Source organism: Schistocerca serialis, chromosome 3, assembly GCF_023864345.2.
Source record: "Schistocerca serialis cubense isolate TAMUIC-IGC-003099 chromosome 3, iqSchSeri2.2, whole genome shotgun sequence".
Lineage (NCBI taxonomy): Eukaryota > Metazoa > Arthropoda > Insecta > Orthoptera > Acrididae > Schistocerca > Schistocerca serialis.
Genome location: NC_064640.1, coordinates 1,028,318,132 through 1,028,333,449, shown reverse-complemented (window position 1 = coordinate 1,028,333,449; position 15,318 = coordinate 1,028,318,132). Strand labels below are relative to the sequence as shown.

Here is a 15,318-nt window from a genome sequence, read left to right as displayed (position 1 = left end):
GCAAATGCGATGTCGGTTTTGTTGAATAATTTGTTGATTTTGTTCGAGATGTTTCCTAGATAGGTAGTGCTTACGTATTTTGTTTTCTTATTTTTCGTTGTGTGTATGTTTAGTGTTATTTCTTTATGTGAATTGTGCCTTTCAGGTTGTGTTCCATTGTGGTATTAGACACATTTGACTCGGGAATGCTCGTTTCAATACCTTCTTCCTGGAGCTTTTCCCAGGTGGCGTGGCAATTGTTTCTGGCGTGTCAACATCTTGCTCCACTGTCTCTGAGCCTTTTGACGGCACTTCATACTGAAATGAAACGACAAAATTCGTTAAAATAAGATGTTCAAATATAGTGTTTATAAAGTGTAAGTCCCGAGGGAGTGCACAAATTTGAATTAATTGTTGTGGAACGTCAGTAACTGTCACGAAGACATAACAGTCTGCCCCCATTTTCCAGAAGAAAACCGCTACTACCCCGTGACTGAAGTAAGTCGCTCGAGTCGCGGAGTATAGATGTAGATGTAGAAGTAGGGCATTAGAACTAGCTGACTTACGAGATGAGATTTTTCATACCTCTTTTGTTGAGGTCTGCCCAGGTGTAGTACTCTCTGTTTCAGGGTGCTCAGCAGCTTCCTCCGATATCTTAGAGCCTTCTGCTTGCCACTCACCCTGAAACAAAACGACAACATTGATTAAAATAACTCGTTAAAAGTAAAGTGTTTGCAGCATTTGAATTTGAAGGTCCCTCTGCGGGTCCGAGGGTTAGAATAGGCCCGAGGTAGAGGCGACTAAAAGGAGTCTCAAACGTTTCGGTCCTTATGTGATGGTCCCCTGTAGAGTTTGACCTCTATTTTTCAAAAGTTTCCAGAAGAGCGAGTCAATTGGGGAAGGACGCCATACATGGTGCATAGCGTCCATCATGCGCTGAGACCTCTCGCATCCTTCGTCGACGTGGATCTGCACTTCCGCTCATTCTCCAGCTGTTGGATGAGGTCAGCCTCCTGGATGCGTTTTCCTCCATCCTCTGTGCAGAATCGCTTTCTGCGCTGTCGACGATAACAGACTTCGTAGCTCGTTTGCGCCTGATATCCAGCACGGTAGCCAGTACGTTGTGGCGGGGCCACCATGTACCCTGTTGGTTGTAGCCCCCTGACCACACAGGAATCGCTCTGCTAATGTCTGCGCTGTTAACTCCCCATGTAGGCCAAGAAGTAGATGCCCGTCACCCTGGGGCATCGGGACTCCCGGCAATGGCCATCCTGCTAGGTAGCCTTTGCTGCTGCTGGGTGGCGCCCGTGGGGAGGACCCCTGGTCGGAGTGGGTGGCATCAGGGTAGATGATACGCCATGAAGTGTAGTACGTCATCTCTTGCTGGTGGTCAAACACCAGCAGTCTCTAAGTGGTAAAAGTCTAACTTCAATGCTAAGTACCTCGTATGTAGAAGAGTTGATGGGGAATCTTTCTTGTCAATGAAACCTCAGTTTTTTGTGGAGCATTTAGAGGAGAAGTTTGGGGAGGTGGAGGGCTTATCCAAAATGCAGTCAGGGTCAGTCTTGATCAAAACAGCATGCTCTGCCCGGTCACAGGCACTACTCACCTATGACAAGCTCGGGGGTGTTTCTGTTTCCATCATGCCCCATAAAAGCTTAAATATGGTCCATGGTATCATATTTCACAGGGACCTTCTTTTACAGTCTGACGAACTGCGCGCCAATTTAGAACGGTGAGGTGTCCATTTCGTCCGGCGCGTCTACCGGGGTCCGAGGGATAATTAGGTTGCCACCGGTGCCTTCATCTTGGCCTTTGAGGGATATCCCTCCCCCGATGCTGTGCTTTAAGTGCTGGGAGTTCGGTCATATGTCTTCCCACTGTACTTCCAGCCTCACCTGTCGGGATTGTGGCTGTCCTTCACATCCCAATACTAACTTTGCCCCGGCTCCCATCTGTGTCAGCTGCGGAGAGCACCATTCACTTTGCTCGCCAGACTGCAGGATTCTCCAGAAAGAAAGAAAAATAATAGAATACAAGAACCTGGACTGACTGGCCTAAACTGAGGCTAAGAGAATATATGAGAGGCTACATCCTGTGCATATGACATCAACCTACGCCGCCACTACGACAACGGTTCTACTATCTTCCATTCTGCTGTGTACAGTTGGCTCTCAGAACCATAAGCCTCCACCTGCGCCCTTGATGATGGAGGTCACTTCCCTCCCTGTTGCTCCTGCACAACCTGGAGCAACCCCCCCCCCCCCCCCAACCATCGGGGATGTCAGTCCCCACTTCTCAGCCAGAGAAGCGCAAGTCTTCTTCGGCTTCACTCTCCAGGAAGGGATCCCGTGGGTCATTTCCTTCCCAGGTTCATATAAGTGGTCAAGCTGACACCTGCCAGTGGCTGAAGCAACCACAGGTAGCTGGTTGTAGGGCTTCAGTCCCTGAGACTGAATCAATAAATCCCTCTCTGCTGGACAAACTTAAGCAGCAGTGAGAGAAACCTAAACAGACCCCCAAGAACTAAGGCACTGCAGGGGCTTCAGTGGGCCTTCAGACACAATGGATGTCGATCGCGCAGGTACTCATCTGGTGGCAGCAGGTGACCCTGAGGCGTAGACTGCCTCGTTCAGTGTTTCATGCCTTCCCAGTCTCACGATCACGTAATCCTCCAGTGGAATTGCGGCGGTTTTTCCCCACCATGTGGCTAATCTATAGCAACTGTTAAGCATTACACCTGCTTTCTGCATTGACTTCAAGGAAACCTGGTTCCCGGCAATGCCGACCCCTGCCCTCTGCGGCTATAAGGGATATTACAGGAACCGTAGCGACTACAACAGTGTGGCAGGTGGAGTTTGCATCTATGTCCTGAACTCCGTATGTAGTGATCCTGTGCACCTTCAAATTCCTCTCGAAGCTGTGGCTGTCAGGATAAGGGTGACACAGGAAATAACTCTGTGCAATGTATATCTTCCTCCAAAGGGTGCAGTACCCCTGAACGTATTGGCTACACTGATTGATCAACTCCCTAAACCTTTCCTACTTTTGGGAGATCTTAACGTGCATCACCCCTTGTGGGGTGGCACCATGCTTACTGACCGAGGTAGGGAGGTCGAAAATTTACTGTCACTACTCGACCTCTGCCTCTTAAATACAGGTGCACCCCCCAACCCCCCCCCCCCCCCCCACACACACACTTCAGTGTGGCACATATTCGGCCATTGATCTCTCGGTTTGCAGTCCTGGCCTTCTCCCATCTATCCAATGGAGAGCACATGTGGTAGTGACCACTTCCCCATTTTCCTGCCACACCCCCGGCGTCATGCCCATGGACGCCTACACAGATGGGCTTTAAACAAGGCAGAATGGGGAGACTTCACCTCTGCTGTCACCGCTGAATCTTCCCCACATGGGTGCCATCGATGTTGTCGTTGAGTAGGTCACTAGAACGATCGTTTCTGCAGCGGAAAACGCGATCCTTCGTTCTTTAGGGTGCCCCCAGCGAAAGACAGTCCCTTGGTGGTCGCCGGAAGTCGCTGAGGTAACTAAAGAGCGTCGGCGAGCTCTACAGCGACATAAACGCCACCCTTCCGTAGAGCACCTAATAGCCTTTAAGTGGCTCCGTACCCGCGTTCGCCAGCTTATGAAACGACGGAAACAAAAGTGTTGGGAGGGGTACATGTCGACCATTGGGTGCCATACGTCACCTTCTCAAATCTGGACGAAGATCAGACGTCTTTTTGGGTACCAGACCCCAACAGCTGTCCCTGGCATTAACATCAATGGCAATTGCCAAGCACTTTGCTGCATTGGAGAACTACCCCCCCCCCCCTCACCCCTTTGCCTTTCGCACCCTCAAATGGTGGATGGAAAGGAAAGTCCTCTCGTTCACTACACGCTACAGTGAACCCTATAACGCCCCATTTACAGTGGGAGCTCCTCAGCGGCCTTCCACATTGCCTCGATGCAGCTTCTGGGCTGGATCGGATCGACCGTCAGATGATTAAACATCTCTCGGTTGGCTACAGATGACTTCTCCTCGTCACCTTCAACCAGATCTGGTGCGATGGGGTCTTACCATCGCAGTGGCGGGAGAGCATAATCATTCTGGTGCTCAAACCCGGTCAAAACCCGCTTGATATGGATAGCTATCGGCCCATCAGCCTCACCAACTTTATTTGTAAGCTACTGAAACGTATGGTGTGTCGGTGGTTGTGTTGGGTCCTAGAGTCACGTGGCCTACTGATTCCATGTCAGAGCGGCTTCTGCCAGGGTCGCTCTACCACTGATAATCTTGTGTCCCTCGAGTCTGCCATCTCAACAGCTTTTCTCAGAAACCAACATCTGGTTGCTGTCTTTCTTTGACTTACTTAATGCATATGACACAACCTAGTGACATCATATCCTTGCCACATTGGATGAGTGGGGTCTCCGGGGCACACTCCCGATTTTTATCCAAAACTTCCTGTCGCTCCGCACTTTCCGTGTCCAAGTCAGTGCCTCTTATAGTTCCCCCCGTATTCAGGAGAATGACGTTCCGCAGGGCTCTGTATTGAGTGTCTCTCTATTTTTAGGGGCTATTAACGGTCTAGCAGCAGCTGTAGAGCCGTCAGTCTCACCCTCTCTGTATGCGGATGATTTCTGCATTTCGAACTGCTCCTCCAGTACTGGTGTTGCAGAGTGTCGCCCACGGGAAACCATGCACAAGGCACAGTCATGGACTCTAGCCCACGGCTTCCAGTTTTCAGCCGCGTAGTCGTGTGTCATGCATTTCTGTCGGTGTCGCACCGTTCATCCAGAGCCAGAACTTTATCTTCATGACGATCCACTCACTGTAGTGGAGACATATCGATACTCAGGGCTAGTTTTCATTGCCCGACTGACTTGGCTACCTCACCTTCGTCAGCTTAAGTGGAAGTGCTGGCAGCACCTCAATGACCTCCGCTGCCTGAGCAACACTAACTGGGTTGCAGATCGCTCTACGCTGCTGCGGTTTACAGAGCGCTTGTTCAAGCTCGCCTTGACTATGGGAGTCTGGTTTACGGTTCGGCGGCGCCCTCAGTGTTGCGTTTACTCGACCCAGTGCACCACTGTGGCGTTCGCCTAGCGACGGAAGCTTTTAGAACGAGTCCAGTGATCAGTGTCCTGGTGGAGGTCGGAGTCCCTCCATTGAAGGTTAGGCATGCACAACTGCTCGCCAGTTACGTTGCACACGTTTGTAGTTCTCCTGCACATCCGAATTACCGTCTTATTTTCCCAACCACAGCAGTTCATCTCCAGCATCAGCAGCCCAGGTCAGGGCTTACAATTGCGGTTCGTGTCCAGTCCATTCTATCTGAACTGGGGTCCTTCCCGTTACCACCTCTCCTTGAGGTCCATTCACGTACACCTCCATGGTGTACACCTAGGCCGCAAATTCTTCTGGACCTTTCGCATGGCCCTAAGGACTCTCTTAATCCTGCAGCTCTCCGCTGTCACTTCCTTTCGATTCTCGACATGTACCGGGGCCATGAAGTGGTTTACACAGACGGCTCGATGACTGATGGTCAGGTAAGCTGCCGTGGAACGGTCCCATCATTCAGTGGTGTTTGTGTGAACCCAAGACACGTTGGAATCCCAGGCAATGAACTTGCCGACAGGCTGGCCAAACAGGCTACGCGGAAACCGCTTCAGGAGATGGGCATCTCTGAAACTGACCTGCGTTCTGGGAGACGGAATGGCATAACTGTACGCACAACAAACTGTGTGTCATTAAGGAGACTACGAATGTGTGGAAGTCTTCCATGCGGTCCTCTCGCAGAGAATCAGTTGTCGTCTGCCGGCTCCGCATTGGCCATACGTGACTAATGCATAGTTACCCCCTCCGTCATGAGGAAACACCTCGGCGTCGCTGTGGCTCACAAATGACGGTCGTCCACCTCTTGCTGACCTGCCCACTTTCATCCGCTCTGTAGCGGACTTTTAACTTTCCCAGCACCCTACCTTCGGTGTTGGGTGACGATGCCTCAACAGCAGCTTTAGTTTTACGTTTTATTCGTGGGGGGTGGGTTTTATTGTTTGATCTAAGTTTTGGCGCATGGCCTTTGTCCCTCTGTATCCTCCACCGTAGTGGGTGGAGGTTTTAATGTGTTGCAGAGTGGCTGGCTTCTCCTTTCTATGCTCATGGTCTGCCAACCATGGTAATCTGCTCTCTTGTTTTGCTCTCGTCTACATGTTTCTTGCATCTCTCCGCGGTTTTCCTGTCCGATTTTGTCCATTTTAGTGTTTGTTGCCCTTCTGTCATTCTTGTGGTTTCTTCCTTTCTTCCAGCTATGTTTTGTGTGTCTCGATTATTTTACTGCAAGCGGTTAAAGGCGCTACAGTCTGGAACCGCGTGACCGCTACGGTCGCAGGTTCGAATCCTGCCTCGGGCATGGATGTGTGTGATGTCCTTAGGTTAGTTCGGTTTATGTAGTTCTAAGTTCTAGGGGACTGATGACCTTAGAAGTTAAGTCCCATAGTGCTCAGAGCCATTTGAACCATTTGATTATTTTACTCTCACCCTTGTGGAATTATTTTAATCGGAACGAGCGACCGATGACCTAACAGTTTGGTCCCCCCCCCCTTCCCCCCAACTCTTATCAATTTGTGCTAGTGGGAACCGCATCTTCTGCCAAGAAGTAAATGCTAATGTGAATAGCAGAATAGATTTTTGTTACTTACAGTAAACACATCTACATAGCTACGATGTGGTGTAGGCGAGAAAAAAGGTATTCGACCGTTTTTTTCCAAATTTTATTCTACGTCAAAAAAAAAAAAAAAAAAACCCACACACACACACCCGGTGAGGTGCGGTAGAAGTCGTGCACTGAGGGTTCCATACAAACTCCATTATGTATACAGGTAGTTCATTTATAAGTTCTGATGAAAGAGTTTTCGAGTATCGAAATACGCGCCGTAAAAGGCTGTATCTTTTGACTGCACTGACTTAGCTCAAGTTTCTTACACTGCTAAGGGACCTTAGTATTTGGCATAGATTTCAAGTCTACCTCCACCCGTTCCTGAGAAAAAGGGGCGTTAACAGACGGACAACAAGTTGATTCTATAAGGGTATCGTTTTTATCGACTGACGTACGGAACGGCACGTTTTATAGAGGTTTTTATGGAGAAATAATGAATGGGAAGAAGAGCCGAAAGTGCTCGTTGAACGAGAGAGGTAGCTGTCGGCTTGGCGGCGAGCTTTGTCTGGAGGCGGACAATGGCATGTGAAGGGCATCCCACATCCGGCAGCCGGTTTCCTTCGACCGTGTGGCCTCCGGGACGTGGGCCACTGCTAACGGTGCGCCCGCTGTACTCTGTGCCGTTCTCCACTTTAGCAGAGTTCACACACGTATTCCATTTTGATATTTTCTTATCGAGGTCAGCCCATTGGAGGGGGAGTGTTCGTTGCAATTAACAAAAATATTGTCTCTATTGAGGTCGAAATTGAGTGTGACAGAAGTCGTCTGGTCACGTATAACAGGTGTAGGTGAAACAGAGTTAATTGTCGGATGTTTTTACCGGCTACCCGATTCCGCTGTGGCAGTTCTAGAGTCATTCAAAGACAGTCTACGGTCAGTAGCGCGTAAATACCAGATCGTGCCATACTACTTGGAGGCACCGAGTATAGACTGGGATGTCACAGATTCATTGCGGGGAATACAGACAGACAGTCGTGCGAAATACTTCTGAATACGTTTTGTGAAAATTGTCTCGAGCAGCTAGCTCAGAAGCCTACACGCAATGGAATCATCTTAGAACTTGTAGGTACAAGTAGGCCGGACCTTACCGACAATCTCAGTACAGAAACGGGTATTAGCCTTTCACGATGTCATTATAGCAACGATGGTTACGAAAGTTAATAAATCAGTCAAGAAGGCTAGGAGAGAGTTTCTGCTAGAGAGAGAGCAGATAAGCAATTATTAACATCTTGCTTAGTGAATTGCATCACTTAGTACCAGTAAGACTGATGTAGAGGAATTTTTGGAAAACTTTAAGCAGCTTGTAAATCGAGGTCTGGAGAAATATGTGCCCAGTAAGTGGATAAAGGACGAAAAAGACCCACCGTGGTGTAATTACGAAATTCGAAAGATGGTGAGGAAGCAGAGGGTATTGCACTTTCGGTTCAAAAGAGAATCCACAAATGACGACAGGCAAAGGTTAGTCGAAATTCGTGCGTGTGTGAAAAGATCTATGCCCGAAGCATACAACTACCACTGTCATACCTTAGCAAAAGGTAACCCGAGAAAATTCTGGTCCTATCTAAAATCGCTAAGCGGTTCTAAGGCTACCATTCAGTCCCATGTTGACCTGTCTGGTGTGGCAGTTGAAAATAGTAGCAAAATGTAAACCGAAGTGTTAAATTTCGTGTACAAGAAATCCTTTACGCAGGAGAATCGGACAAACACACCATCTTTTGACCATCGGACAGACTCCCATATGGACAACATAGTACTATTACCCCTGGCGTAGAGAAACAACTGAAAGATCTGAAAGCAAATAAGTCACCTGGAGATACTGACAGGTTTCAGACAGATTATATAATGGTAAGACAGAGATTCAGGAACCAGGTTTTAAATTGTAAGACTTTTCCAGGGGCAGATGTGGACTCTCACCACAATCTATTGGATATGAACTATAAATTAAAACTGAAGAAACTGCAAAAAGGTGGGAATTTGAGGAGATGTGACCTGGATAAACTGAAAGAACCAAACGTTGTAGAGAGTTTGAGGAAGAGCATTAGGGAACGTTTGACAAGAATGGGGGAAAGAAATACAGTAGAAGAAGAATGGGTAGCTTTGCGAGACGAAATAGTGAAGGTACAGAGGATCAAGTAGGTAAAAAGACGAGGGATAATAGAAATGCTTGGATAAGAGAGGAGATATTGAATTTAAGTGATGAACGGAGAAAATATAAAAATGCAGTAAATGAAGCAGCCAAAAAGGAATACAAACGTCTCAAAAATGAGATCGTTAGGAAGTGCAAAATGGCTAAGCAGGGGTGGCTAGAGGACAAATGTGAGGATGTAGAGGCTTATCTCACTAGGGGTAAGACAGATACTGCCTACAGGAAAATTAAAGAGACCTTTGGAGAAAAGAGAACCACTTGCATCAATATCAAGAGATCAGATGGAAACCCAGTTCTAAGCAAAGAAGGGAAAGCAGAAAGGTGGAAGGAGTATATAGAGTCTATACAGGGGCGGTGTTCTGAAGGACAATATTATAGAAATGGAAGAGAATGCAGATGAAGATCAAATGGGAGATACGATACTGCGTGAAGAGATTGACAAAGCACTGAAAAACTAAGTCGAAACAAGGCCCCGGGAGTAGAGAACATTCCATTAGAACTACTGACAGTCTTGGGAGAGCCAGTACTGACAAAACTCTACCATCTGGTGAGCAAGATGTATGAGACAGGCGAAATACCATCAGACTTCAAGAAGAATATAATAATTCCAATCCCAAAGAAAGCAGGTGTTGACAGATGTGAAAATTATCGAACTATCAGTTAAATAAGCCACTGCTGCAAAATACTAACACGAATTCTTTACAGATGAATGGAAAACTGGTGGAAGCCGACCTCGGGGAAGATCAGTTTGGATTCCATAGAAATGTTGGAACACGTGAGGCAATACTGACATTACGACTTATCTTGGAAGAAAGATTAAGGAAAGGCAAACCTACGTTTCTAGCGTTTGTAGACTTAGAGAAAGCTTTTGACAATGTTGACTGGAATACTCTCTTTCAAATTCTAAAGGTGGCAGGGGTAAAATACAGGGAGCGAAATGCTATTTACAATTTGTACAGAAACCAGATGGCAGTTACAAGAGTTGAGGGGCATGAAAGGGAAGCAGTGGTTGGGAAGGGAGTGAGACAGGGCTGTAGCCTATCCACGATGTTATTCAATCTGTATATTGAGCAAGCAGTAAAGGAAACAAAAGAAAAATTCTGAGTAGGAATTAAAATCCATGGACAAGAAATGAAAACTTTGAGATTCGCCGATGACATTGTAATCTTGTCAGAGACAGCAAAGGACCTGGAAGAGCAGCTGAACGGAATGGACATAGTCTTGAAAGGAGGATATAAGAATAACATTAACAAAAGCAAAACGAGGATAATGGAATGTAGTCGAATTAAGTCGGATGATGCCGAGGGAATTAGATTAGGAAATGAGACACTTAAAGTAGTAAAGGAGTTTTGCTATTTGGGGAGCAAAATAACTGATGATGGTCGAAGTAGAGAGGGTATAAAATGTAGACTGGCAATGGCAAGGAAAGCGTTTCTGAAGAAGAGAAATTTGTTAACATCGAGTATAGATTTAAGTGTCAGGAAGTCGTTTCTGAAAGTATTTGTATGGAGTGTGGCAATGTATGGAAGTGAAACATGGACGATAAATAGTTTGGACAAGAAGAGAATAGAAGCTTTCGAAATGTGGTGCTACAGAAGACTGCTGAAGATTAGATGGGTAGATCACATAACTAATGAGGAGGTATTGAATAGAGTTGGAGAGAAAAGAAATTTGTGGCACAACTTTACTACAAGAAGGGATCGGTTGGTAGGACATATTCTGAGGCATCAAGGGATCACCAATTTAGTATTGGAGGGCAGCGTGGAGGGTAAAAATCGCAGAGGGAGACCAAGAGATGAATACACTAAACAGATTCAGAAGGATGTAGGTTGCAGTAGGTACTGGCAGATGAAGAACCTTGCACGGGATAGAGTAGCATGGAGAGCTGCATCAAACCAGTCTCTAGACTGAAGACCACAACAACAAGAAGTCATTTGATCCGTATGAAATCCCAACTCTGTTTTACAAAGAGTACTCTACGGCACTGGCTGGCCGTTTACCTAGCTTACATTTAACGCGTATCTCTCGCCCAGCACAAAGTCCCAAGCGACTGGTAGAAAGCGCAGGTCGCTACTGTATATAAGAAGGGTAAAAGAATGGACCCGCAGAATTACAGACCAATATCCCTAACTTCTTTTTGTTGCAGAATCTTTGAACAAATTCTCAGTTTAAAAAAAAGCACTCCGTCTTCAGGCGACGAGTGGCCTACCGGGACCATCCGACCTCCGTGTCATCCTCAGTGGAGGATGCGGATACGAGGGCGTCGGGGCAGCACACCGGCTCTCCCGGTCGTTATGATGGTATTCTTGACCGAAGCCGCTACTATTCGGTCGAGTTGCTCCTCAATTGGCATTACGAGGCTGGGTGCACCCCGAAAAATGGCAACCGCGCATGGCGGCCTGGAGGGTCACCCATCCAAGTGCCGACCACGCACGGCCGCACTTAACTTCGGTGATCTCACGGGAACCGGTGTATCCATTGCGGCAAGGCCGTTAATCTTTGAACAAATTCTCAGGTAGAGTATATAAATTTTCTTGAGACTGAGAAGTTATCTCCACGAATCAGCATGCGTTTAGAAAGCGTCGCTCGTACGAAACTCAGCTTCCCCTTTTCTCACACGCTATACTGCAAACTATGGATGAAGGGCAACGGGCAGATTCAATATTCCTAGATTTCTGGAAATCATTTGACACGGTGCCCACTGCAGGCTGTTGACGAAGGTACGAGGATATGGAATACGTTCACTGGTATGTGAATGGTTCGAAGACTTCTTAAATAATAGAACCCAGTATGTTGCCCTCGACGGCGAGTGTTCATCAGAGACAAAAGTATCGACAAGAGTGCCCCAAGGAAGTGTGGTAGGACCGCTGTTGTTCTCTACACACACAAATTATTTGGCGGACGGGATGGGCAGCCTGATGCTGTGGTGTACGGTGAGGTGTCGAAGTTGGGTGACTGTGGGAAGGTGCGAGATGATGTACACAAAATTTATAGTTGGTGTGATGAGTAGCAGCTAGCTCTAAATGTGGGAAAATGTAAGTTAATGCGAATGAGTAGGAAAAACAAACCTGTAATGTTCGGATACAGCATTAGTAGTGTACTCCTCGACAGTCACGTCGTTTAAATGTCTGGGCGTAACGATGTAAAGCGACGTGGAATGGAGCGAGCATGTGAGGACTGCGATAGGAAAGGCGAATGGTCGATTTCGGTTTATAGGGACAATTTAGGTATGTATGTTTCGTCTGTAAAGGACATATTCTTGAATACTGCTCGAGTGTCTGGGATCCGTAGCAGGTCGAATTGAAAGAAGACATCGAAGTAATTAAGAGGCGGGCTGCTAGATTTGTTGAATGCTATTGAGAAAATTAAGAAAACCGGAATTTGAAGCTGACTGCCGAATGATTCGACTGCCGCCAACACACATGCGTAAGAAGCACGAAGACAAGGTAGGAGAAATTAGGGCTCATACGTAGGTATGTATACAGATGGTCGTTTTCTCTCGCACTATTTGCGAGTGGAACAGGAAAGGAAATAACTAGTAATGGTACAGGGTACCCTCCGCCATGCACCGTACGACAGCTTGTGAAGTATCCATGTGGATGCAGATGTAATTTTCTGATAATGGTCAGTCCGTGTAAACATGCTGCCTGAATTCCTCTAGACTGTGTGGGTTCAAATTGAAGGGTAGCCAAGGAATGATAGAATGAGCCTTACGAAACTAAAAAATACTTTATTATGAAAAGAAACAATAACCTAAATTAGTACATATTCTAGCACGATTCTGAAGTGAAAATCTGCTACTGGGGAACATTCAGTACTGTGTTGCTCCACCACGTGCACTGCCTCCCCCCCCCCCCCCCCCCCTGCCCCGGGCATTCTGTCTACTAAGTTGTCGGAACGTTTGTTGCTGAAGCCCGAGGCCCTCCCACGGTCGTCCAGTCTGCGACACACTTCAGCTGATTTCAAGCATGTTCAGACGGGCAGATACCGTAGGCCACTCGTTGCCCTCGAGCATTATCGCCTTGAAAGACGAACCTATCGCCGTAAGCTGGAGGATCCTGTCCCTTTAGACAAATCCTGCACTCGTCGGTGATGAGAACCCGACGCCATTGATATAGTTTCCATTCCAGGTGTTCCCCTGTCCACCTTCGTCGCTCACCACTGTTGTTCGTAACACACAGCATGAGTCCAAATTGATCATATGGAAATAACAAAAAGAGAGTGAGCATTGGTCGTTGAAATAAAAATCTTTATTTCTGTTGCAAAACAATTTCAATCACTGCATGACCATCATCAGTGCTGTAGATAAAACAGTAATAAAAGAGTCAGAGTGCACTATAACATGCCACATCTACCGAACTGCACAAGTAAGAACGTACAGAAGAGACCGTTTGCATCAACATTCCTAGTATTAAAGCCCTGTGGACTCATAAATACAAGTAGTAAAATTGGAATATGTGCACATATCAATGAAGTGTAGTTGTCAGACAAATACAAATGGGCTAACTGCTTACAGGGACCTACGCAGCTATGCTCATTGCCAACGCCAGAAGTAACAGTGCCCTCTTTAATGATTATTACCACAAAATCTTTGATTAATGAAAAAAAAGATATAAAGAAATATGTCTAATCCATCCGCACCCCAAGAGCCCTAAAGTCCGTAGGATTACATCGTAAAATCATAAAACTGATAGTGCTCACGCGTTCTGGCATGTGTTTCAAGAATCATGTCCCAAAGTACGTGATGTAACATGAACCAAATTAGAACACAGTATTGCAACCACTATATTAACGTAAAATTTAAACAAGCACTGTCAGTTTTACGATTTTACGATGTAATCCTACAGATTTTTACATTTAAGGCTCTTGATACTTGCATGGATTAGGTACTATACTTCTTTCTATCTTCTTTTTTCATTAATAAAATATTTTCTTTAAATAATGAACATTAAAGAGGGCGCTGTTGTGTCCGGTGTTGGCAATGAGCATGGCTGCCTGCGTAGGTCGCTGTAAGCAGATAGCCCAGTTGCATTTGTCTGACAAGTGCAGATATTGTAATTTCACTGCCTGTATTTATGAGTCCACACGGCTTTAGTACTAGCTAAGTTGATCCAAACGATCTCTTCTGTATGTTCTTACTTGTATAGTTCAAATGGTTCTGATCACTATGGGACTTAACTTCTGAGGTCATCAGTCCCCTAGAACTTAGAACTACTTAAACCCAACTAACCTAAGGACATCACACACATCCATGCCCGAGGCAGGATTCGAACCTGCGACCGAAACGGTAGCGCGGTTCCAGACTGTAGCGCCTAGAACCGCTCGGCCACCCCGGCCAGCACTTGTATAGTTGGACAGATGTACGTTATGGTACACTCTGATTATTTTATTCTTGTTTTATATACAGCACTGATGATGGTCACGCAGTGATTGAAATTGATTTGCAACAAACATAAAGATTTCAACTTCAGCGACCAACGCTGACTCTCCTAAAACTGGTGTGGTGTTCGTGGTGCACGCTACTCCTGATGCAGTCCCCATTCGTAAGTTACATACTGTCTTAATTGACAAAACCCTCGCAGTTGCGTCCAAAAGGGGAGCATGCAGTTATGTTGCTTTTTTTCTCGGAATATCTACGATCCACAATTTCTGCTTTCGGCCTTCAGCTGGTGATGTTGACCGCGGATGAGTTCTACGAGGCACATCTTGTCTGTCAGCCTTGTCTCTCATAATAGCCGCTGAACGGTTGAGTGACGTCGTTGTGGTGTACGCCAATTCCGCGATCTACTTCCCCTGCTGACATCCCAAGTGACAATGCGCGCACCTTTTAAGTCTGAAATGACCCTTCGAGGCATGTTGGCAGACTGCACAGCGTACACAAGCCGCGTTATCTCGTTCACGAGCGGAGGAAAAGTGCATTCTACTCAAATGCTCAAGTGCACCTATCATGGTAAAAAAAATTCTTTGGCTTAAAGACCACTTTCGTTCGGATGGCTTCGTCAATAAGCAAAATTGGCGCATTTGGGGGACAGAGATTTCCACATTGCGCGATCGAGTAGTCTCTTCACCCTCAACAGGGGACTGTGTGGTTTGCAATGTCCAGTCACGGAATAATCGGTGCGATATTCCTCGATGGCACGGTGTCTACCGAATGGTACGTGAAGGTTTTGGAAAATGATTTTATCACCACCGCGTGGACGTAACAGAGACGGTTGGAACGGCGTCCTTTTGGCACTGGCATCTTTTTGGCACTCACTGTGCATTGTGGAGTGGGGCTTTGAACAATGTAACCGCGTCCGAACTGTGCAACGGCTGCTTCACATTAGCTGCCATCTTATGGATTATAATCAAAGAATTAAAGACTTTTGCTACCAAACTGAAACTTTGGGCACACTGACCCCTTTTCCGGGGGGTGATATAGATAGGACTACTTGTTCAGTACACTGTAGTTATACACATGAAATTCGACCA

General features: G+C 46.6%; 2 protein-coding genes across 2 annotated transcripts in view; one reads left to right on the top strand and one right to left on the bottom strand.

Moving 5' to 3' along the window:
- The window catches only part of LOC126471489 (polyhomeotic-proximal chromatin protein), a 304,690-nt gene that overhangs the window by 101,970 nt on the left and 187,402 nt on the right, over positions 1 to 15,318 (top strand). The window lies entirely within an intron of this gene.
- LOC126471376 (nucleolar and coiled-body phosphoprotein 1-like) overlaps positions 1 to 15,318 on the bottom strand; it is a 157,397-nt gene that overhangs the window by 85,950 nt on the left and 56,129 nt on the right. Inside the window, exons 2-3 of the mRNA XM_050099498.1 lie at positions 565 to 660; positions 202 to 297 (exon numbers count right to left, since the gene is read on the bottom strand). Of these exons, the coding sequence (XP_049955455.1) occupies positions 202 to 297; positions 565 to 660 (192 nt within the window). The remainder of the gene's footprint in view (positions 1 to 201; positions 298 to 564; positions 661 to 15,318) is intronic.